The 24,489-nt window shown below is 38.2% G+C and overlaps 1 protein-coding gene across 1 annotated transcript in view; it reads left to right on the plus strand.

Moving 5' to 3' along the window:
• The window catches only part of LOC126291690 (atypical kinase COQ8B, mitochondrial), a 120,046-nt gene that overhangs the window by 54,317 nt on the left and 41,240 nt on the right, over positions 1 to 24,489 (plus strand). Inside the window, exons 6-9 of the mRNA XM_049985315.1 lie at positions 2,203 to 2,327; positions 6,718 to 6,940; positions 15,671 to 15,811; positions 23,479 to 23,681. Of these exons, the coding sequence (XP_049841272.1) occupies positions 2,203 to 2,327; positions 6,718 to 6,940; positions 15,671 to 15,811; positions 23,479 to 23,681 (692 nt within the window). The remainder of the gene's footprint in view (positions 1 to 2,202; positions 2,328 to 6,717; positions 6,941 to 15,670; positions 15,812 to 23,478; positions 23,682 to 24,489) is intronic.

The following is a 24,489-nucleotide window of genomic DNA, read 5'->3' on the forward strand; positions in this document are numbered from 1 at the left end:
ACTTAGTCACATTCTGTGACTTGTTCCTTATCCCTGGGTGCTTCTCTTTGTTGTGGAATGTGCAGAATGTGACCTAAGATTTAATGAACATGTGGTACTGCCATTTAAACAGAATGCTTTACATAATACAAGTACGGACATTCTGACTTTACTGATACAATGAAGTACGAACTGTGGACCTTGCTTTGCTTAGGTGGTGTGGCTCGTGTACCTCAAAAATACAGATAACTGTACTGTCGGTGCCACGTAGTGGAGGTGTACTTGTGGAGAGCCCAGATAAATGGGAGGTTCCTGAAGGGGGTAGCAGCCTCCTCAGTAGCTGCAGGGGCAAAAATCTGAATGATTGATTGATCTGGCCCTCTAACATTTAGCCAAAATGGCCTTTTTTTATTAATACGATGAACATCTGAAAGAAACTGGAAACTACAGCTGATATTTTTCCCTAGAGATTGCATCTCTACTACATAACTTAATGATGATGGCATCATCTTGGGTAAAATATTTCGGACCTAAAATAGTCCCCTTTTCCAGTATCCAGATGGAGACTGCTTAGGGGGATATTGTCCTTGGGGAAAAAAACAAAACTGGTGTTCTATTGGTTGGAGTTTGGAAATGTTGTAGCTGGATAGATAGGGTAGATATTTTAAAAGGGGAAATGGGTAGGTTGAAATTAAATGTATTGGGAGTTAGTAAAGTGGAGTTGCAGGAAGAACGTGACTTTGAGTCACGAAAGTACCGGGCTATGAATAAAAAAACAGTGTGTGTAGAGTAGATCTAATAGTGAATATGAAAATAGTAGTAAAAATTTATGTGCATACTAGCTCTGCAGATGTTGAAGAGACTGAAGCAGTGTATGGTCAGATAGAAGACACTATTCACATAGTTAAAGGATATGAAAATTTAGTTTTGATGGGAGACTGGAATTCAATAGTAGGACAATGAAGAGTAAGAAAAACAGTTAGAGAACATGGAATGGGAAACTTGGTTTATGAGGCATGGAAGAAGATTGTACACGTGCAAGAGACCTGGAGATGCCAGAGGTTTGTGTAATGGCAAGACACAGATTTTCAGATGAGAGTTTAAATTCCAAAACATTTTCTGCGGTAGATGTGGACCGTGACAATAATACTGGTTATGAACTGCAGATCAAAACTGAAGAAATTAGAGAAATTGGAAGAACAAGACATTGCTGACAGTGCTAAAGTCCGCAAGGTCTGTCTGCTGTGTGTAATGTCAGCTTTAATATCTGTTCCTAATTCACACTCAGATCTTATTGTGCAACAACTGGAATATATGTTGTAACATTTTGACAATGTTGTGTCAGTCAGACATACTGGATGTATAATGACTTTGCACTTCATATTGGCTGTAAAGCCAAAATTTTGATAGTGTGAAATAAATGAATGTTAAAAAACTTACGATCAAATGGTGGCAATTTCATTCAAAAGGTATGTTATGGTTGTGGTTCCTAATGAAGTAGAAATCACTTCCTCATTAATTACCTCATCTTCTCATCTAATCTACAGCATTCTCCTGTACCATGAAATTTTCAATGCTTCTATTCTCTTCTTGTCTGAACTACTTGTTGTCCATGTTTCACTTTTGTACAAGGCTATGCTCCATACAAATACCTTTCAAAATCACTTCCTATCACTGAAATGTATGTTAGGAAATTACTCTTTTGTGAATTCTTTTCTAGTTATTGTAAGTCTGCATTTTACACCCGCATTACTGCAGCCATCATCAGTTATTTTGCTGCCCAAATAACAGAACTCATCTATTACTTTCAGTATCTCATTTCCCAGTCTCATTTCCTTAGCACTGCCCTATTTGATTTGGTTACAGCCATTTTCGTTTATGTTAATAATTAGCCTCTTTTATATTATGTTGTTTGGTGACTAATATGTATCTTTAGCAGATAAAAACTTATCTACAAAGCCAACTGTCACAGTTTGTTATTAGCATGTGCATTGCAGTGGTAGCAGTTGCCTGTCAATGTTGCTTATTTACAATGTTTACTCCAATCGACACTTCAAAAAAATGTCAGTTGTCGGTTAGTGTGCTCCCGTATAACCACACTTGTAATTGTGTGCCCTAACTCTTTTCTTCGGTTTTCCAATTCCACCCATCCTTAACCATTTCAACCACTTAACATATGTAATGATAATCGTCTGACTGTCTCCTCGGCTACTGTGTGTGCAGGAGCAGCACTGAAGATTGGCCAGATCCTCAGCATACAGGACAGCAACACTATCAGTCCTGGTCTGCAGGCTGCATTCGAGAGGGTGCGGCAGTCAGCAGATTTCATGCCTACGTGGCAAGTAGAGGTAATGGCGCGTCGAGAGGATTAAAATTGTAACAGTGTTCCACCAATTGGTAATATCACACATCGGGATGTGTATAGTAGTCAGTAATTCCCCTTGGTTCGTAAATAATACTTCAAAAGTTTCTGGCAGAGATGGCACGCCACAAATATTGTCTGTTGTTGGTTGTTAGTTTCTACATTTGTACATACACACAAAATTACAAAAATCAGTATTTAGCTAATTGCTGTCCATTTACAGATTTGCGATTTACTGCTTTATTTTAGTCATCTGTGGTATAGAAGTTGTTAGGGAGGAAAAACTTAAATCTTCAGTAGCTTTTTACCTGGTGCTTCACCTATACACATGTCCGTCACATATGTTGCACACGTCCCCTTCTGTCCCCTTTCTTTGTCAACCCCCACCTCCCCCTGTCTGTATCCATCTTCTTCTCCCTCTCCCTCTGTCCATTTTCTTCTCCCCTTTCTCTGTCCATCTCCTCCTCTTCCCTGCTTTCTGTATTTTGTGTACGTGAGTTGCGTTTGCGTAATGTGAGAGAGAGAGAGAGAGAGAGAGAGAGAGAGAGAGAGAGAGAGAGAGTGCGTGCCTTGTTGACGAAGGCCTTAATGGCCAAAAGCTTTAATTGTGAGAGTATTTTTTTTGTTTTTCCTGTCTCTGATTCGGCACCTCCGCTGTATGGTGAGTAGCAACTTTCAGACAATGCTGTCTGGTATATGTGTGCACTCTGTATTATAAGGCACTCACAAGAAAATTATAAGATACCCAAGATTAGCTAGTACCACATTGCAACAAAGATTTTACAGTCGCAAGCAACCCCTGTATGACAAGAAAATTTTTTTAGAATACATTATAGTGAAATGCCAGTCTTTTCATTTTAAAATACTATCTGAAAAAACTGGCATTGTGCGGTCATCCATTTTGCAAATTTTCTATTATAAATCTAAACAAAAAGTTTTTAGTATAATATATAAGAAAATCATTTTCATATACTTGACAACATTTTTGAGATTATGAGACAGATCTACAAAGAAATATGCACAATGTACAAATGTATACATTCATTTGCATCACGTGTCTATGATGCAATTTTGTAAATGCCTGTGGCAACACCTCTTTGTAGCTCTGAGGGTGGCTATTGTTTTTGCCTAAATCTGTGTGCACTTTGTAGTTGAAAGCTGTCAAAAGTTCTGCTAGGTCATGGATTTCCTTAAGTTGACTTGACTGTAGGATGCGACATTTTTTCACACATCTCAGTGTTCCTGGTGTCGTACCTCCTGAATTATGTGTGGCACTGTAATACAGTTGTATAAGTAAGTTTAGCAGCATATGTGGATACTGTTTGCAAAATTTATTGCGAATACAGTTGGTACAGTGTGTGGACCTATATGGATTCCATAGATTTGTATGTTAGCTATAACTTCAGTACACAGCAGAAAATGGGTCTTCTGCTGTCCACAAATAACCCCGACTAACGTCCGCCACAGGCAGTGTGTCTCTCAGTTGATGCACTTCATATTGATAAATGTTTGGTGGAGAGGGAGAGGAAAGGCAAAATAACAGAAAAAAAAGAACCAGAAAGAGAGAATTCCTTTTACAGCCTTTTGAAGGGGAAGGAATAAGAAAAAGAAATTTACTGCTATTTATTGCTGTTTAGTTGTCCTGTTCTGAAGACACACTATCCAAGGAATCATTTGAACAAATGACAGTGCTTCTAGCAAACATTTCTTCAATGTCTTCCTTCTGAAAGTTATTTTCTTGCACATTTTCAGCATGGCATCAACTTTGACATCAGCTTGTTTTTAAACACATTCTGCACATCTTTCGTTGCTAATGCGCTGTTTCTGGACGCGACCTTTTTTTCTGTTAGGTCCTACATATTTTCTACATGCAGCTACAAGCAGATCCCTCACAACGTCATGGCCCATTTGTACTGCAGATTACCTGGACTGGATTGGGTTAGTGTTTGGATAGGGGCTGCTGTCCTTTCCTGTTGTTACTGGACTGTAGTGTTGGGTCCATTATCTTCACTCCATGAGATGATGTACATTTCTGTGTAGTGCATCTATTTGGTGAGTGTGTAAGTTCCACTGCTGTAAAACTTTATTTGGATGGCTGTTTAGTATTAAAATTACAATGTGTGTACCCAACAAAGGAACCATTCAGAGACATATGAATTTCGATCATAAACTGTTATTGTTTGGTTTTGTGGACTAATAGACAATTTACTCTGTCATTATAGAATGCTAATTTTATGCTCAGTAAATAGTTCTTGGCTATAAAGTGTGGGTTACAGGAAAATTATTGAATGATTTGTGACAGAATTTTTATGCAAACTGTCAGTGAAGATAAATTCATAATTCTAGTCATGATGCTCATACATGGTGTATATGCCCAGGGAGAACCAGGAAATCTGTAAAAAAAATGTGGGAATTTTTTCACCCAGGAGAAAACCAGCAAAAACACATGCATTTTTCATTGTTTTAGTTTTCAGTCAAATTTTTGTAATTTTGACTGGTAAGAACTGATACTCTAACAAGGAATTGTACTATATCCCATACTGCAGAATAACATTGTAGCAATAAAACCCACACAAGAGGAAAAAACCAAAATAAAACTTAAGTTGCAAAGAAAATGTACCATTTACAACAACAAAACACAATGCACACACGAGTGTCTGCCAACATCAAAATGTGACAAAGGTTTTAGGACAAAGGCTATGCAAAACTTCATAACAATAAACTGAATCCGATGAATGTGATGGCACAGCTCTTTACATTAGGTTCATTTGAACACTTGCCAAAGGGCTCACACGCATACACAGTTGAGATGCATATGAGCGGTACCTTCTCCCACTTCTGGCTGTTAGCTGCAACAGCAGTAGCAACAAGCAGCCAGATGCTACACAAAAAAAAATTCTGGCATGCCCAAGTGATCAGATTCTTGCATGTGCAGAGCATTCTGAGTAGTAGCAGGGAGGGGGCGTAGTCTTAATGTGACTCATGTTTATGGCCAGTGATTCTGCTGTTTCCTCTTTGTTTACAGCTCTCACATAAAACTACAACTGATTTCTGTGGCCGGAAGCTATCAAGTGAATTAAAGTACATTCACGTAATTACAGAAGGCTAAAATATCTTATTAGTTTCAATTTTCTGATTTTATTGTATTTCCACATTTTTGGCAGTCAAGCATATACTGCCATGCAGTAAAATGAAGGTATTTTTGTTGGTTTGCTAAAGAAATTTGGCTTTTGTTAATCTTTTCTGCAGAAAAACACAATTTATTTGAAATGAAGTGCTTCATTCCACACTATTCGCTAGTTTCAATTGTCCACTGAATATCAAGTGCCCATTTTCATCTACCCACACAATGGCATTAGGCCATAATAAAGAACCAAATGTGAGGTACTACAAGAAAGTTTGCATCCTGAAAACCACACTGAAAAGCTTAATATTAGGTTGGGGCCTACTTCATTGTTAATATTAACCTATGAATGTGTGCTTTAAGCCGAATTATGCATTTTCGTATGGTCTATGAAATTCTGATGCTTGATGAGTATCCTATGATGTCCTGTTTCTTTTGTGGCATAATGTAAGGTCACTTAACGCTAATGCAGTAATGCTCTCTGGCAACTGCTGAAAAGAATCTATTTATTACAAGTCACAGGAAAATATTGCAGGTGGTGGTTTGAAAAGTTTTACTTCCAATTCCTTTTAAGTGAGATGAATTATGTTACGTGTAAAAATGTCCAATGAATTTCCTAAATCACAAGGTGTTTGACTCTCATATAAAAATTAACAGTTTGAGGACCAGCCACTTAGAAGAATTTTGAGCCCAGAAGATCAGACATTTATGTCATTATTTTAAAACTGTATTGCCATGTTTGTGTGATGTATCTTAAACTGTAACACAAAAGTATGTGAAAGTATAGCTTTTCTTGTAGCTACACTGTGTGTATTAATTTAAACTTTTCCTGTTTGTGTGTTCATGCTTTGTAACAGTGAATGTTGTTACTGGCTGACTGCTTCACGTATCCTATGCTCTGAATATCTGCTGTCATTGGCTGGCGAGATCACATGACATATGAAAATATGTAAGCGTATCATAATATGAGATTATTCAGCGTACATGTTGCTGCATGTCAAAGATCTTTAGGAAACATATTTTTTTTTTATTTTTGCCCCCTTCTTCTTCTTCTGGATTTCGTTTTCTTAAGTGCTGGGTAGTTCTATGCCGGTGTATAAAACCTTATCCGTTCGAAGGATTGATAAGTTTTACAGTTCCAGGAAATCCAGGAATTTTTTTTCCTTGTCTGCATATACATCCTGTCATAATTCATCTGTTATTCTTGAATATAGAAAATGTTAAAGTTTCTTTTGTTCTGGTTTCTGCACAGAGAGTCCTGTCACGGGAACTCGGGGCTGACTGGCGGTCACGGCTGCAGGAATTTGAAGAACGGCCATTTGCTGCAGCGTCTATCGGACAGGTTCACTTGGCTCGACTGCCAGATGGGACAGAGGTTGCCATGAAAATACAGTATCCCGGTGTGGCAGAAGGAATAGATTCAGACATCAATAACCTTGTTGGAGTTTTGAAGGTGTGGAACATATTCCCAGAAGGTAAGGAACCAGAATATTTTAAAACCTCCTGTCAGAAAATTCATAGTATTTTGTACGTGTGTGAATGCGTACGTACAACTGTGCACCTGTATAGGTGGCTCTCCCCCATCCCCTTCCTTCCCAGACAATGCATAACTCTCTTGACTACGTGTACGAGGGTACGTCAAAAAGTTACACATTATAGTGGCACACCAAGTAACTGCTATTGAGTGCTACACTACACTGCAGTTCAAAGTGACAAATGTACATGACACTACCTTTCAATATAGTCAACAAGTGTCTTTAAACAGCACTCAGAATGTTCTACCAGTTGTTCAAATCCTTGACAGTAAAAATCTGCTACTCTGTTATGGATCCATTCAAGAACTGTGTTGTGAGCATCCGTGTCATTGGAAAATCTCCTCCCTCAGATGTTCTGTCAGCTTGCTGAAAAGATGGAGATCACACAGTACGAGATTTGGACTTCCCAGTGAGCATCACCCACATTTGTGTGGCTGTGATTTGCACTTGGTCCTTAGACTGCCAGCATTTCATGGTGAATCTGTGAGCAAGTTAGACATTTTCCCACAAGAATAATGCTTCAATTTTTGGGCACATTGCCAGTTTCCACACTATTTCTCCAACACTGTGATGCACCACAACAGAAATGTGTCTCCGGGAAACCTGGAACCCGTACTCACTTTTGAGAACGCATCACTCTTATTGTGCATTGATTTTAGCTTGGGATAACATGTCTAACTTGCTTTCTGAAGTCCCTACATACTCTGCAAATATCTGTGAACTGCACAACGGAGGGGGGGGGGGGGGGGGGGGGGGGGAGCGGCGGCTTGCTAATAAACCAGTTGTTCAGGTTTCTTCCCATTCTATTCTGGAGTGGAGTGTGGCAAGAATGGTTACTTGAAGAGCTCTGTGTGCACTGTTATTAGCCTCATCTTGTCACTGTGATCCCTGAAGGAGTGATATGTATGGGGCTTTAGTTTATTCCTCAGTTAATTTTGCTTCTTGAAACTTAGTAATAATACTACCATAGATAGTTTGCATGTATCTTAAAGTGTCTATCAGGTGCATTTTTTTAGCATCTCTATGACAGTGTCCTTCAGTGTATACATTTAATATCTCCTGTTTGTCCTATATAGTACAGTTACCACAGACTTAAGCTGTATTGTAGGGTGGGTCACACAGGTGAACTATCTCCTTTGTAGACTGATAGGATTTTTCTAGTATCTGACCAGTGAACTAAAATCTGCCATCTGCTTCATGTATGACAGCTTCTATGAGTGTTCCATTTCATACCCTTACAAAACCTTACAGCCAGATATTTATATGAGTTGACTGATACCATTTGTGACATGTTGGTACTGTAGTCATATGATACTATGTTTTCTCATTTTGTAAAGTTCACAAGCTTACTTTTCTGAACATTTAAAGCAAGCTGCTAATCTTTGGACCACTCTGAAATCTTGTCAAGAACTCTGTGAATAATTGTGCAGCTTTTTCAGATATTATTCCACAATAGATAAATGCATCAGGTCAGGAATTTACAAAATGAACAACTACAGTTGAGTTGGCATATGTTGATCTCTGACAGTAACAGTGGGCTGGGCACGGCAGCTTCACTCATTTACTTCAACAACTGAGTGTTGTCACAGCCCCTATAGAAGCTATTGTTTTTGCCTGCAGCTATCTGTGCTTCACAGTTGAAAGCTGGCAACTGTGCTTCGAGGTGTCGGGGATCTTCTTATACTGTCTTGACTGTAGGGTCCTAACACACTTCCCTGAAGTTCTGTCAATGACTATCTATGTGAGACAACATGCTGTGTTCTTCCTCCCCATACAGTTGTGCTTTAGGTAATAAACATGGGCGTGGGGACTTCAGTACTAGCAATGGAGTGGTCTTCAAGCATTGTGACATGGTTGAGCATTTTCTGTCATTGAGGGTGGGTAAATATGTGCAGGTACTCCAACCAGTAGCCAAGTGGCCATGATCTCTTTAAAGTGATAGCAGGGTGAGTGGTTTTATTTGAGAAAACCCGAAACCAGCCACATGAGCTGCTGTGCTGAAAAGCTCAAGTAATAACTTGATTGTGGGCTGCTGCTACCTATGACAAACAGCCTGTCATCAAGTAGATCATGACTTTGTGGTGTTTCTCGTGTTCATCTCAGCCAGAGACCACCATTTCCTTGTCAGACACACTTTGGCCCATTGCTTCATCTTGCGTAATGAGACCCTTTGCAGATGGGGGCTGACATCCTGGTAGAGTGCAATCTTCTTACAACACTCATATACATGGAAGGTTTTGTGCATTCCCTCTCCCTCTCCCTCTCCCTCGACAATGTTTAAAGATTAGCATCAATGTTTTTTTGCCTTGTTCTCTTAATATTTGTCTGCTGTTTAACTTTAACATTTTTAATTGAATTGCTGCTGCACTGTCAAAGATGACATTTATTGTGTGTTCACACCTACCTCTAAATTGATTGATTGATTTTTTATTGGTCCAGTTTTATCATATAGCACAAATTGTACAATTGATATTGGACAGGTCAAAGATAAGTTAACAATAATGCATAGTATTAGCAAAATAGCAGGCAAATTAAAATTACATACCTATTACAATTAATTTTGTTACTTATTCAGAAGTTCTCTGACAGAATAGAAACAGTACTTTATTAGAAATGCCTTTAGTTTAGCTTTAAATATTGAATGAGTAGTATTTTTTATTTCCTCTGGTATCTTATTGTGTAGTATTACACCAATGTTAATTATGCTCCTTGGATAGGTGGTTGTTTTCTGATATTTTTGATGTATATTTGACTCCCTTCTGGTACTATAGTTGTGTACATTTTTGTTCTGTAGCAGTTTGCCTTTTTTCAGGAGGTAGTCCCTAGTGAACAAGATAGTTTCATAAATGAATAAACTTGCAACATTTAGAACACCAAGCTCAGTAAAATGGGATTTGCAGGACTTCATCTTTTTAAGGCCACAGATTATTCTTAAAGCTCTCTTTTGCATTCAAAAAAACCTTTACACTGTGAGTTGAGAATCCCCAGAAAATGATCCCATATCGGATTAGTGAGTGGAACTGTGCATAGTATGCCTGTAATACTGTTGTTTTGCTTGTTGTAGCCTTTAAAATTCTTAGGCCATAGCACACAGATGATAGCTTTCTACACAAGTTATTTATATGTGTATCCGACTTTGTCTTGCTGAATCCAAAGACCCAAGAATTTTGTGACATTTAAGTTTTCTAGGGGATCATTTTTTAATTGGGCTTGAATAGACATTTGATTAGTTGGAGCAATTAAGTGAAAATCAACACACACAGTTTTTTCAGTTTTTATAATGAGTTTGTTTTTTGGGAACCACTCAGAAAGTCTTTTCATAGAACTTTCTGCTGTGGACCACAAAGTATCTGGACTGGATCCAGTGAGCAATATGCTGGTGTCTTCGGCAAACAGGATAGTTTTTGTGGGACTCATATATTCAACTAAGTCGTCCACATAAATCAAGAGGAGTAGTGGACCTAAGAATGAACCCTGTGGTACACCATATTTTATTGGTAATTCCCTAGAAAGAAAGGAGTTGTTTCTTGTTTTATTCATGTTGTTGAATTCATACTGAAGTGATACTTTCTACCTGCGATTTTTTAAGTATGAACACAACCAGCTATGTGCTACACCTCTTACTCCTCGTCTTTCTAATTTTTCGAGCAGAATGTTATGGTCCATGACGTCAAAGACTTTTGATAGATCTAGAAAAATACCTGCAGCTAATTTATGTTGATCAAGGGATTTTAAAATGCAGTCTAAGAATTCGAAAATTGCTGTCTGTGTCGACTTAGACTTTCTAAAAACATGTTGTTTTACTGTAAGAGGTGCATATCTATTTATGAAAATTAAAAGCCTATCATAGAAGAGTTTTTCTAGAATTTTTGAGAAGGAACTTAACTGTGACATGGGTCAGTAGTTTGATATTTTTTTCAGAAGAACCTGTTTTTAGCAGTGGTGAAACTTTTGCTGTTTAAAAAATGTCTGGAAATAAACCAGTTTGTAAAGAGAGGTTGAAAATTTTTGCCAAGGGGTTTGCTATGTGGTGAGCACATTCTTTTAATATGAAATCGGGCACTTCATCAAAACCACTTTACATTTTATTGCTTAATGTTTAATTTTACTTATAATTTCATTGGGGTTTGTTTCATACACATACATAAAAGCAGTCAAGACCACTGACTTGCTGGAGAACCTTGGTACTGGTCCTTGACAGTGTACTTGAATGAGGTCTTCAGCTCATGAGGTGAAGTATTCATTGAATTTTTCCACAACTGAATTTGGGTCTGTGACTTTTGAGCCTTCTAGTGTTAATGATACATACTTTTTCTTTGGCGCTGAACTACAAGTTTGTTTCTTTATAACTTTCCACATGGATCTCATTTTGTTAGATGATTTTCTTATCAAATTATCATTCCACATAATTTTTTCCTCTTTGACTACTTTACCGTAGATTCTTTTGTAGGCTTTTGAATAATCTGCAAATTCTTGGGTTACTCTATATTTCTTACAAGATTACTGCACAAATCTGTTTCTCTCACTGGAAATTTTTATGCCTTTAGTTACCCATTGCTTGTTATTGTTAGGTTTTACTGTTTTTACCACTTTTGGAAATGCTATATTAAAACAGTGAAGAAAGATGCTCTGAAAACTCATGTACATGCTATCAACATTGTTCTGAGTGGCAATGTTTTCCCAGTTTTCCTTCACTAGTAAGAGATTAAAAATTCTAATGTTATCTTCAGAAAAGGTTCTTTTTTCAACAACTTTTCCGGAACTGCTACTACTTGTTGGCATTTCTATACACAGCAGCTTTGCCTTGTGATCACTATAACCCATGCTCAGTACTCTGCTTGTGAATCTGTAAGTTGTTTCTGAGATGAATATTTGGTCAATAATGGAATTTGTGCATTCTGTTAATCTTGTTGGACAGTGTATTGTGGGGATCATATTGAATGTGTTGGTCATATTTATCAAAGCATATCTGGTGCTGCTGTCTTTTGAAAATTCAATACTGAAATCCCCACAAAGCACTATCTTCATATTTAGTGTACTGATCCTGCTCAGCAGAACTAGTTTATTCATGAAGACTGACAGGTCTCCACTTGGTGCTCTATATATGTTAATAACTATGAAAATTAGCTCTGGCAGTTTGGTAACGGAAAGTTCAAAGTCTTTTTCAGTTGAGTCAATATAACTTTTACTGACATCACAGAACTTTATTTGTTCTTTCACAAAGATAGCAGAGCCACCATGTTTGGAAAACTCTCGGCTAAAACGACTTGCTAATCTATATCCTGAGATTGAGGTTAATTTTACTTCGTCATTTCATAGCCAATGTTCAGTAATGCAAATTATGTCTATGTTTAGTGCCTACTGGAGTAGTGCTTCCAACACGAATGTTTTATTTGTGAGTGACTGCAACTGGTGGTGGAGTGTTCGTCGCTGTTAGTAGTAGTTTATCCTGTAGTGAAGTAGAAGTGGATAGTTCCTGTGAATTATTATGGGTGGAGGTTACACTCAACAACCGAGCTAGGTTAATAATTGGTTCCTTTTACCGACCTCCCGACTCAGCAGCATTAGTGGCAGAACAACTGAGAGAAAATTTGGAATACATTTCACATAAGTTTTCTCAGCATGTTATAGTCTTAGGTGGAGATTTCAATTTACCAAATATAGACTGGGACACTCAGATGTTTAGGATGGGTGGTAGGGACAGAGCATCGAGTGACATTATACTGAGTGCACTATCCGAAAATTACCACGAGCAATTAATCAGAGAACTGACTCGTGGAGATAACATCTTGGACCTACTGATAACAAACAGACCCGAACTTTTTGACTCTGTATGTGCAGAACAGGGAATCAGTGATTATAAGGCCGTTGCAGCATCCCTGAATATGGAATTTAATAGGAATATTTAAAAAAATGGAGGAAGGTTTATCTGTTTGGCAAGAGTAATTGAAGGCAGATTTCAGACTACCTAACAGATCAAAATGAAAATTTCTGTTCTGACACTGACAATGTTGAGTGTTTATGGAAAAAATTCAAGGCAATCGTAAAATGCGTTTAGGCAGGTACGTGTCGAGTAAAACTGTGAGGGACGGGAAAAACCCACCGTGGTACAGCAACAAAGTTAAGAAACTACTGTGAACGCAAAGAGAGCTTCACTCAAGTTTAAACGCAGCCAAAACCTCTCAGACAAACAGAAGCTAAACAATGTCAAAGTTAGCGTAAGGAGGGCTATGTGTGAAGCATTCAGTGAATTTGAAAGTAAAATTCTATGTACCGACTTGACAGAAAATCCTAGGAAGTTGTGGTCTTACGTTAAATCAGTAAGTGGCTTGAAACAGCATATCCAGACACTCCGGGATGATGATGGCTTTGAAACAGAGGATGACACGCTTAAAGCTGAAATACTAAACACCTTTTTACCTTTTTCCAAAGCTGTTTCACAGAGGAAGACCGCACTGCAGTTCCTTCTCTAAATCCTCGCACAAACGAAGAAATGGTTGACATCGAAATAAGTGTCCAAGGAATAGAAAAGCAACTGGAATCACTCAACAGAGGAAACTCCACTGGACCTGACGGTATACCAGTTCGATTCTACACAGAGTACGCGTAAGTACTTGCCCCCCTTCTAACAGCCGTGTACCGCAAGTCTCTAGAGGAACGGAAAGTTCCAAATGATTGGAAAAGAGCACAGGTAGTCCCAGTCTTCAAGAAAGGTCGTCGAGCAGATGCACAAAACTATAGACCTATATCTCTGACGTCGATCTGTTGTAGAATTTTAGAACATGTTTTTTGCTCGAGTATCATGTCGTTTTTGGAAACCAGAATCTACTCTGTAGCAATCAACATGGATTCCGGAAACAGCGATCACGTGAGACCCAAATCGCTTTATTTGTTCATGAGACCCAGAAAATATTAGATACAGGCCCCTAGGTAGATGCTATTTTCCTTGATTTCCGGAAGGCTTTCGATACAGTTCCGCACTGTCGCCTGATGAAGTAAGAGCCTACGGAATATCAGACCAGCTATGTGGCTGGATTGAAGAGTTTTTAGCAAACAGAACACAGCATGTTGTTATCATCAATGGGGAGACGTCTACAGACGTTAAAGTAACCTCTGGCGTCTCACAGGGGAGTGTTATGGGACCATTGTTTTTCACAATATATATAAATGACCTAGTAGATAGTGTCGGAAGTTCCATGCGGCTTTTCGCGGATGATGCTGTAGTATACAGAGAAGTTGTAGCATTAGAAAATTGTAACGGAATGCAACAAGATCTGCAGCGAATAGGCACTTGGTGCAGGGAGTGGCAACTGCCCCTTAACATAGACAAATGTAATGTATTGCGAATACATAGAAAGAAGGATCCTTTATTGTATGATTATATGATAGCGGAACAAACGCTGGTAGCAGTTACTTCTGTAAAATATCTGGGAGTACGCGTGCGGAATGATTTAATGTGGAATGATCATATAAAATTAATTGTTGGTAAGGCAGGTACCAAGTTAAGATTCATTGGGAGAATCCTTAGAAAATGTAGTCCATCAACAAAGGAGGTGGCTTACAAAACACTCGTTCGACCTATACTTGAGTGTTGCTCATCAGTGTGGGATGCGTACCAGGTCGGGTTGACGGAGGAGATAGAGAAGATCCAAAGAAGAGTGGCACGTTTCGTCACAGGGTTATTTGGTAACCGTGATAGTGTTACGGAGATGTTTAACAAACTCAAGTGGCAAACTCTGCAAGAGAGGCGCTCTGCATCGCGGTGTAGCTTGCTCGCCAGGTTTCGAGAGGGTGCGTTTCTGGATGAGGTATCGAATATATTGCTTCCCCGTACTTATACCTCCCGTGGAGATCACAAATGTAAAATTAGAGAGATTAGAGCGCGCACGGAAGCTTTCAGACAGTCGTTCTTCCTGCGAACCATACGTGACTGGAACAGGAAAGGGAGATAATGACAGTGACACGTAAAGTGCCCTCCGCCACACGCCGTTGGGTGGCTTGCGGATTATAAATGTAGATGTAAATGTATGGTGTAATATAGCAAAATCTGGGTATTTAGTAACTTTAGTTGAAACGATTTCTGTTTCTTTATCTAATGGCATTTCTAATACAGCACTTACCCTAAAAATTTCTGTATCTTTCTTGTGCGTGACTTGTGTTCTGTGTTACATCTTTTTCAGTGTTGTTCGTGAATACTGTACCCATCTTAGATCACAATAGTCGGTATGATGGTGGCTTGTAAGCCAAGAATTAATTAACAAAATAAATCAATAGTGCAGAATATCATATCCAAAATGTATTGCTTTATTTATAATTATTCACAGAGTCTTTAAAGTGCTTTAGTGAAATAATAATGCTGATAGATACTCGGGCAGGATGAATTCACTAGAGCAACAGCAGAAAATTAACTTTGTGAATATAAGTAAAAGGCAAACTACATGTGTTACTAAAAAATGCCAGTCTATGATGGTAACGAGACAGAGAAAGTATTTTCTTGTTGGTGTGTTTTCGCTGTTTATATATATACTTTCATGTCAGTTAAAATGTTTCAATAGATACTTTTCTGTTATCTTTAAATTCTAAGTAACTGCCTGTTTTAGTTGGTAGACATCATTTGCAAATGTCATTCCTTTTGCACAGTTTTTCATTTAATTACAATTATTGTTTTAGGGTTCTTCATTGACAATGTAGTTGAAGTAGCAAAACGAGAGCTTGCATGGGAGGTAGATTACATTCGCGAGGCAGAATGTACTCGAAAGTTCCACAAATTACTGACTCCATACCCAGACTACTACGTGCCTAAAATAATTGGTAAGTTGTGCTGCAATATTGGCAGAAATTGTTTAGAACCATTTCTCATGTACGGTTAAGTATTGTGATCTACTGCAACAATGTAAACAATCAATTACTAACAAAATTATATACTCACCAAGCAGCTGCAGAACACACACATAAAAAATATGGTTGTAATTGGTAAGCTTTTGGAGTCAGTGGCTCCTTCTTCAGGCAGAAGGGTTGAAGGGGAAGGAAGAGGGGTTAAGGAACTGGAGAGGTCTAGGAAAAGGGGTAGATTTCGGGAAAGTCACCCAGAAGTGCGGGTCAGGGGAGAATTACCGTATGGGATGAGAATCAGTCTTAAGTAATGAGATTGTAATACCAGTACCTACTAATGTGCAGTGTTCAGCAAAGGAGACCTTTACAAAGTAAATTAATTTATTGTTTTTGTCACAGTTTCTTTCCTCCTCTGTTACTATTATTGTTTTCCAAACTGTCTTAATTCCTGTATTGAGTCTGGACTGTGTAGGATAAACATAGGATAGGGAGTAATACAAAAATGAATCTTTTGAAAAACTCTGCTGGCAGCAGTTTGATATTGGCAGCACTTTTAATGGATCTTGATGTGCAGACTACTTCATCCTTTAGTACTCAAGGTGCAGTTTTTTCTACTCAAATTTCTGGTATAAATTGCAGTCTCCTCATTGAGTAAATGAGAGTGTTGCAATATTTTTAAGTTGTAGAAGAGGAAAATAAATATTAATTCCGTGTATGTAACTATAAGAAACAATACTGATAACAATATTTGATTATCATCATTCACCATTCTCCTTCACCGAGAAAGCCCATGGCTTTATTTTTGAATCCTGTTATATTCTTGATGTGAAAATGGGATTTATATTTTTCAAATAATTGTTGACATGTTTCATATTTGCTTCATTTAGTATTAATTTTTGCTTATAATATACTGTTATTAACTTATATCATCATCTTTATACTGAAATTTAATGACTCCTTAACAAGTGCCACTAATTTTAATAACTGAACTCTTAACCTAATGTAGGCTATTATAGTTTATTGACAATCAACACGTAACACTTTTTACATTATTATTCTAATTATAATTCCTTATGATTTACAGTGGAGAAAGTTTTGTTGAAATTGATTTAAATGTGGCAACAAATTCAAGAGATGCTAATAACATGTTTAAAGTAATATGTTTTGTAGAATGGAAAGCTTTCCTGTGCCAAATTTCATAAAATAGTTAGTTTCGACTGTGGATGTTCAGATAATTAAATGTCATTAAATTGAATTGAGTATTTTAGTTCTCTACAGTAATAGTGACTCTAATGCTAAAATTGAAATATTGTCCTTTGTATGCAATGATTCAAGTTATATAGAAGATTACCCACATGTTGAATGTTTACATTTTGAGCATTCAGTTGTCATTTTAGAAGACATGTTCATTAATTTCATTAAAATATTTTTCTGTTGTAGGTTATAAAGGGTGATTATAATTATAGTTAAACTTTTAAAACGCTGTAGAATGACGTCAAATTGCAACGGAATATTATAAGAGAAGGGGGGAAAACGTATGGCAGAAGAAAAAAATAGTGTGAAAATTGATCAATAGATGGTGCTGTACATGTCAGAATATGTAAATGAATACACATGTCATGCACACAACCCATGGAAGTTGGTGCACATGTTGCTCTGCAGCAGTTCCGGACACTGAAAGGTTTGAAAAAAGGCATTGGTCCGATTACTAAAATGGGTGTGGAGAATGTGATTCAGAAATTCAAAAAGATGGGTTCGTTCAGTGTGCAACCTGGTAGGAGGAGGAAACAAATTGATTCGACATCAGTGGCAGCAGTGGCCATAGCAATGCAAGAGGAGAAAAGTGGTGGTATGCAAACTTGTATTGCATGGAGAATTGCCTGAACATTGGACATACACGTGAGCGTGGTGTGTAAAATTCTATGAAACATCCTTTTCTAGCCATTCAGCATTACCCATGTGCACAAGTTTCTTCCTGTTTACCTGCCGGTAGGAGAGACCTTTGCTTTAGAATTTCTTGCTTGCATGGAAGTGGACAAAGATTGGCCGTGGAAGATTTTGTGTACAGACAAAGCCCACTTTCATGTGACAGGATATGTCAATACACAGAATTGTCGAATATGGGCAACGGAAAATCGACACGCAAATCAACCAGTACCACTTCATCCTGAAATGGTCACTGTGTGGTGCAGGTTTACAGCATCATTTATCATAGGGCCATATTTTTATGAAGAGATAGGTGATTCCGGTCTTGTTACCTTTACCGTCAGTGGTGAGCACTATGAGTGTCTTTTGTGCAACCACGTCATTCTAGCTCTCCAACAGTGTGGATGGGATCATTTGTATGCAAGAGGGCACACTTCCACACATTGCAAATCCAGTTAAGCAGCTGCTGAAGCGCTATTTTGGAAATGCTAGAATTGTCAGCTGCCATTTCCCTACAGCCTGGATGTCCCAATCACCTGATCTTAATCTGTGTGACTTCTGGCTGTGGGGATATCTGAAAGATGTTGTGTTCCGATTGAAAACTTAGTTGCACTGAAGGAATGCATTGTGCAACACATTCTGAACATGACCCCGGAAACACGTCAATCAGTTGTGGAACATGCTGTTTCTTGATTTAGACTTGTTGCAAAAAATGATGGACACCACATTGAACACATTTCGTGCCAGTCACATGGAAGTTAATAATCTGATGTGATTCTGATTGATGCATTTTATGCCGTTTTTGACCTAAGGACAATTAAAAACCAATGTGATTGATGCATTTTATGATGTTTTTGGCCTCAGGACAATTAAAAACCGATTTTTACCACCTGATGTGATATGAATTTGCTGTGATGGATGGGCTTACGTAACTAACAGTATCACAACTGTACACCCATGCACACTAGTGGTACAGTTTCTTTAACATCAGATGTAAACCTTAGGCATTGTTGTATGATTCATTTGTCATTTGTAGTTGACCCCTATCAAATTGTGATGCTTACAGTGCCACCATTGCTGCATTTTGTAACTATTTATTTTTTCCTGTCGCATACGTTTTTTCCGCCTTCTCCGATAATATTCCATTGTAATACTTCAGAGCATATTAAACAATGATTAGTAAAAGTTGTAAATCAAGATACAATTATAAATGTACAACAATGTAACAAAAATTATGGTGTATCACATTCCTCACTAAAAACACATATTAAGAGGTTCTATTCAAAAATCTAGGACTGTCAATTAAAAGTGGTATGAGTGTATTGTGCTTTTGTAATAAAAATATAAACGTACCAACTGTTTCAAAGTTGTGCAGGGGAAGTTCTGATGTTTTATTTTGGTTAGGACACTCTGATGAATTAGAAACTTAGAATCAATTGGATCATCTTCAGCAAGAAATCTGCAAGGCACTGGAGAAGTGCACTTGGTGGTACAGTCTGTAGCTTAACCATGTTGACTCAAAAGCTCTTTTGTGTTGAAGAAACAAGGACAAAACTGGCAGGTGTTTGAAAATCATGTAGTAGTTGTGCCACTAACATTTTGAATTTATTCAGTTATGGTTGTTTTTAAATTGTGAGACTGCATCTAGGACAGTCACATCTACATGACGCAGCTAAGGATCATGCACAAGTTAAGACGACAAATTCGACATTCATTCATCATGTTCTATAGATCCCATCAAGACTGAGAGCCTTCAGGGCTGTGAAATGTGTTAACAGAAGGTCATGAAATCATAGAAACTTAATATTTATACTGCATTAAAATTAAACAATCACTTCATTGCTTAGTGCTATTCACACTTATGCCTTCTAAATGTAATAGAATAAATGGGTAAGAAAGCTGCTACTTTGAGGAAAAGCTGCTGCTTCATCAGAATTCCTATGCAGCTGTTGGTTATCTGCTATTAACAGCTTAATATTTACTCGATTATAGTGGTATATTTCAAAGAAAATATTGTAATGAAAATGATAAATTTTTGAATATATAATATAACTGGAGAGATTAAAAAAAACTACTCAGCACGTGCAGGAGGAGAAATCACATAAAGAAATGTGCAGGTGTTCATAGTCATTGACTCATTCTTGTGGCAGAAGTGGTGAAGAGGAAGGAAGAGGGGTGAATGAAAAGGACTGGGGAGGCGTAGGAAATGAGGAAAACTCAGAAAAGTCGGCCAGAAACCTGGGAGACTTACTGAATGGGACGAGAATGAAAGACTAGTTGATGGGGACTGCACCAGATGAGATTTCAATACCTGAGAGCGTAGAGGTGGCAGATAGAGTAATAAGCAAGACAGACATTACTGACAAAATATCATACATGAGACAAGAATGGAAAACTAGGTGCATTATACATGGTAGACGTAACAGGGTGGGGGAGATGGAGAAAACTAGATAGGTCAGAAAATAAAATATATAGAAAACTTAAAAGGGAATGAACAAATGAATAGTTACTGAGAAAAAATGTTGAGTGAGAGCATATTAAAGAAAATAATTAATGAAAATTAAGGCCAGGTGGGTGGTGAGAACCAGGAACAAATTTTAACATCTGTTCCTATCTGCGAAGTTCTGAGAAACTGGTGTCTGGGGGGAAGAATTCAGATGGCACATATGGTGAAACAGACACCAGGGTCATGACTGTAGTGTTGTAGAGCATGTTCTGCAGCAGGAGACTGTGTGGTGTTCATTCACCCTAACTAATAACATAGTGGTAGTCATGCCAATGTAGGAGGCCAAACAGTGTTTTCATGTATATTGTTGGCGATGTTTCATGAAAGGAATGGGTTCTCCCCAGCAGGGATTGCCATTTGAATTCACATAGCATTTCCATTATACTCGTGTGTTGATTGAACCTATCAGTAATGATTCTAGCAGCTTGCTTCTGAATTGCTTTGATGTCATCCCATGAACCGATCTCAAAAATGAGTCGCCTTTATAGATGAACTACATTTCTCTAGAATTCCCCACGTAAACCCAAGTCCACTATTCACCTTGCCTACAACAAATCTTATGTGATTGTTCCATTTTTATTTGCAACATTACACCTACGTATTTAATATATGTGACTATGTTAATCAAAGCATCACAAACACAATATTTGATAATTACGGGGTTGTTTTTCCTATTCAGTTACATCAATTTGCATTTTTCTGCATACTGAGTGAGCTGCCATTCATCACACCAAATAGAAATTCCATTCAGGTCATCCTCTATTGTCCTACAGCCACTTAGAGGTGGCACTTCCCCATGCACTCCAGCAATGTCAGAAAACAGTCAACAAGTTCTGCTCATCTGGCTGTCACATCATTGAGCTCTATATAGAGAAAAGAGCAATCCTATAACATTTTCCAGGGCACTCTTGATGATAACTTTGTCTCCTATGAACAGTTGACATCCAGGACAACATACTGGGTTCTGTTATTTAAAAATATTTCAGTCCACGTTCACATCCAAGAACCTATTCTGCATGTTCAGAGTTTTGTTAATTGTCTCCAGTGTGGTACTGTTTCAGTTGCTTTCTGGAGGCCTAGGTATATGGAGTCTGCCCATGGTTTTCAGGTGTAAGAAAAGGGCAAGCTGAGTTTTACATGAGTAATGCATCCCAACTCTTTGTTGATTTGTAAATAGAAGCTTTTCTCTCTTAACAGAATTTATCGAACAGTGGAAAATCCTGGATGGATTGTAACATTATAACACACATTAAAACTCTTACCCAGCAGGAGCTTGAGCAACATGCTCAACACCACCTCAAAAACCTCTCCATCCTGCTCACTTCCTATTCCCGTCTCGGAGTATCACTGTCTCACCACCTCAACAACAACCTCCGAACCCCCCCCCCTCCCCCCCACATCCCCACGTAGCTGACAAACCTTGTCTCACAGACCTACCACACTTACCCCACCCTCCAAAACTCACTCCCACCACCACACAGAACCCAGAACCTAAACAGACCTGCAACACAGCCGTGAACATTTCCTCCAGAAGCCTTAGTCCCACAGAAATATCATTCCTTTCCAAAGGCCTCACCTTTTGCCCCACTCCCAAATTCAATCATGTAGGACTTGTTAAAGACCTTCTTCTTCTGGTCCCTACAGTGGGAACACTTTTTCGCCACCAACCCGACCAATCAGGCTCAACCAAAGACCAATATTAAACCTTGCCTAACTCAGTTGACTCCTAGCCAACCGTGATCCAACCCCGCTGCCTCCAAACTACCTGCTGTTAACTTTACAGAGTTTCTTAGCCTTGAACCTTGCTTCACCATCATTCTCCAAATCCCTCAACATGCAAACTAACTTTACAAATGCAGATAGAACCACAGTCCACCATCTAAAAACTGATCCCGACCTTATAACCTTACCTGCAGACAAAGGCTCCACCACCGTTGTTTTGAACCACAAGGATTACCTGGCAGAATGACTCTGTCAGCTATCAGATAATTCCAGCAGGATCCCCAGTCACTACTCAAATCCTTAGGCCCATCCCAGAACCTCTCCCCAGAGTCCATCTCTCTACTTACCCCTACCACTCCCCGCACTCCCACCTTCTACATGCTTCCTAAAGTCCATAAACCCAACCACCCAGGATGCCCCACTGTGGCCGGTTACTATGTCCCCACTGAGAGAATCCCTGCTCCTGTAGACCAACACCTTCAACCTATTACCTAGAACCTATCCTCCTATATAAAACAATCCAACCATTTCCTCCACTGACTCTCCACAGTTCCTGTCCCTTTACCACGCGCTTGTGTCCCTCTTTTTGTTGTGCCTATCGCAACTCAGCATCTCCACTTAAGGGAATTTATTATATCTGAACTTAGAATATGCTCAAAAATTCGGCAGCAAACTGATGTGGATATTGATCTGTTATTTTATGGATCCATTGTTTTATCTTTCTTACAAACAGGAGTCATCTTCACTTTTTTTCAATCTCTTGCAACTTTTCCTGTGTGGCAGATTCATGATTAATGCAAGCTAAATATGGGGTCAAAGCCAGTTTGAGATTCCATATGGACATGGTGATTTATTTTGCTTTTAACTATTACAACTGCTTTACTATGCCAGGAATGCCTATTTCTAAGTCAAAAGGTAACGTGTTTGTATGATCATCTTACCTGAATGATTTTATCTTAACTACAGAATTTAAAACTTCAGCTTTCCTTTTGATGTTTTCTATTGGCACACCAGACTGGCTGACAAGTTCCTGAATAATTTTGTTGTGCTCTTTTTCTGGTGCTTCTCATGGGGTGGCAACCGTCTGTAGCAAAATCTAATGATGATTGCATTCTTCATCTAATGATGTATTCTCTGAAGAACATTGACTGTTGTCTTTAATTTGATATGTCATGTGCATGTGCTGATGCAGAGATAGTAGTCAAAGAAACACAAGTGATGTGGTGGCCATGTCAATGGTAGTGGTAGTACAAAGCGTTAAAATGGTTTTTGTTGTGCTTGGAAGCATGGATCATTATACTATTATTGCATGGTTTTTTAAAAAGTTATATGGTGCCAGAGAAAATGCAGCTAATCTTTGAATTTGTTGTATCTTTTATACTAATTTTGCATTCTAATATTAGAATGTTTCACACTATCAGCACAGTTTCATGTTTTCATGAATAATATGTAAAGTTTCTTTTCCAACAATAATGAATCCCTTTTTTTTCAGATGAACTTAGTACTGCTAAGATACTGACTTCTGAACTGGTAGATGGAATTCCAGTGGATAAGTGCTGCCATATGGATCAGGAAACCCGCAACCACATTTGTCAGCTCATCATGAAACTCTGTTTGCATGAGTTGTTTACCTTCCGTTACATGCAGACCGACCCCAACTGGTCAAATTTCTTCTTCAACCCAAATACCAAGAAAGTAAGCAGTTCGATAAATGAAATACCGTTGTGTGCACCCATAGGCTGTTAATAAAAGTCAGACTGTAATGTATCTTTAAACAAATGTAGACAGAAATTAGCCTTCCATTTGCTGTAGTATGACAGGCTTACTGGTGAGTAAGAAATTGACTGACTAACCTTCAAAACTAATGATTCTGATGTCTGGCAAAAAAAGAAGTGTTCTAAGTTAATGGGGCAGTTCAGTAATTAACTAGAAAATACAGCAATGACTACATGGTAGGTAAAAGCTCATAAGTCATAATAAGGGGAAATCATGGTGGAATGTCGGAATGATAAGTGATCAGAAAACTGAAGAAGTTGGAGGTGGTGTGGAAGAAAGTTAAGAAATCAATTTAGAGAGTATATCAGAGGTAAAGCACAAACAAATATTGTGTTTCTTTGATGCCATGAGTTTTTTCAACAGACAGTGAAGTACAAGATATCTGGACTAGAGAAATAACTACATGTTATATCTTTCACTGCAGAATCCAAGGAATTTCTTTATTATTATTATTATTGTACTTATTGTCAGCTAATGATCCTTCTTAATAAATTTATTTAAACTGAAAATTAAACTTAAAAATGAAACTTAGAGGACATGATACTCTCACATAGTATTGTGAACACTAATGGAACTGTAATGTTCCTGTTCCTGCTCAAAGTCACATTCACTTCTAGTGACCTCAGCTGAATGATGATTATCTGTCAAGTGCTGTCTGCTAGGAAGTACTCAATCCATTCGGAAAGCTAGCCTGGTGTTCTGTAAACTTGAATTTTGTTCATGAAGT

This window comes from Schistocerca gregaria, chromosome 9 (assembly GCF_023897955.1).
Source record: "Schistocerca gregaria isolate iqSchGreg1 chromosome 9, iqSchGreg1.2, whole genome shotgun sequence".
Lineage (NCBI taxonomy): Eukaryota > Metazoa > Arthropoda > Insecta > Orthoptera > Acrididae > Schistocerca > Schistocerca gregaria.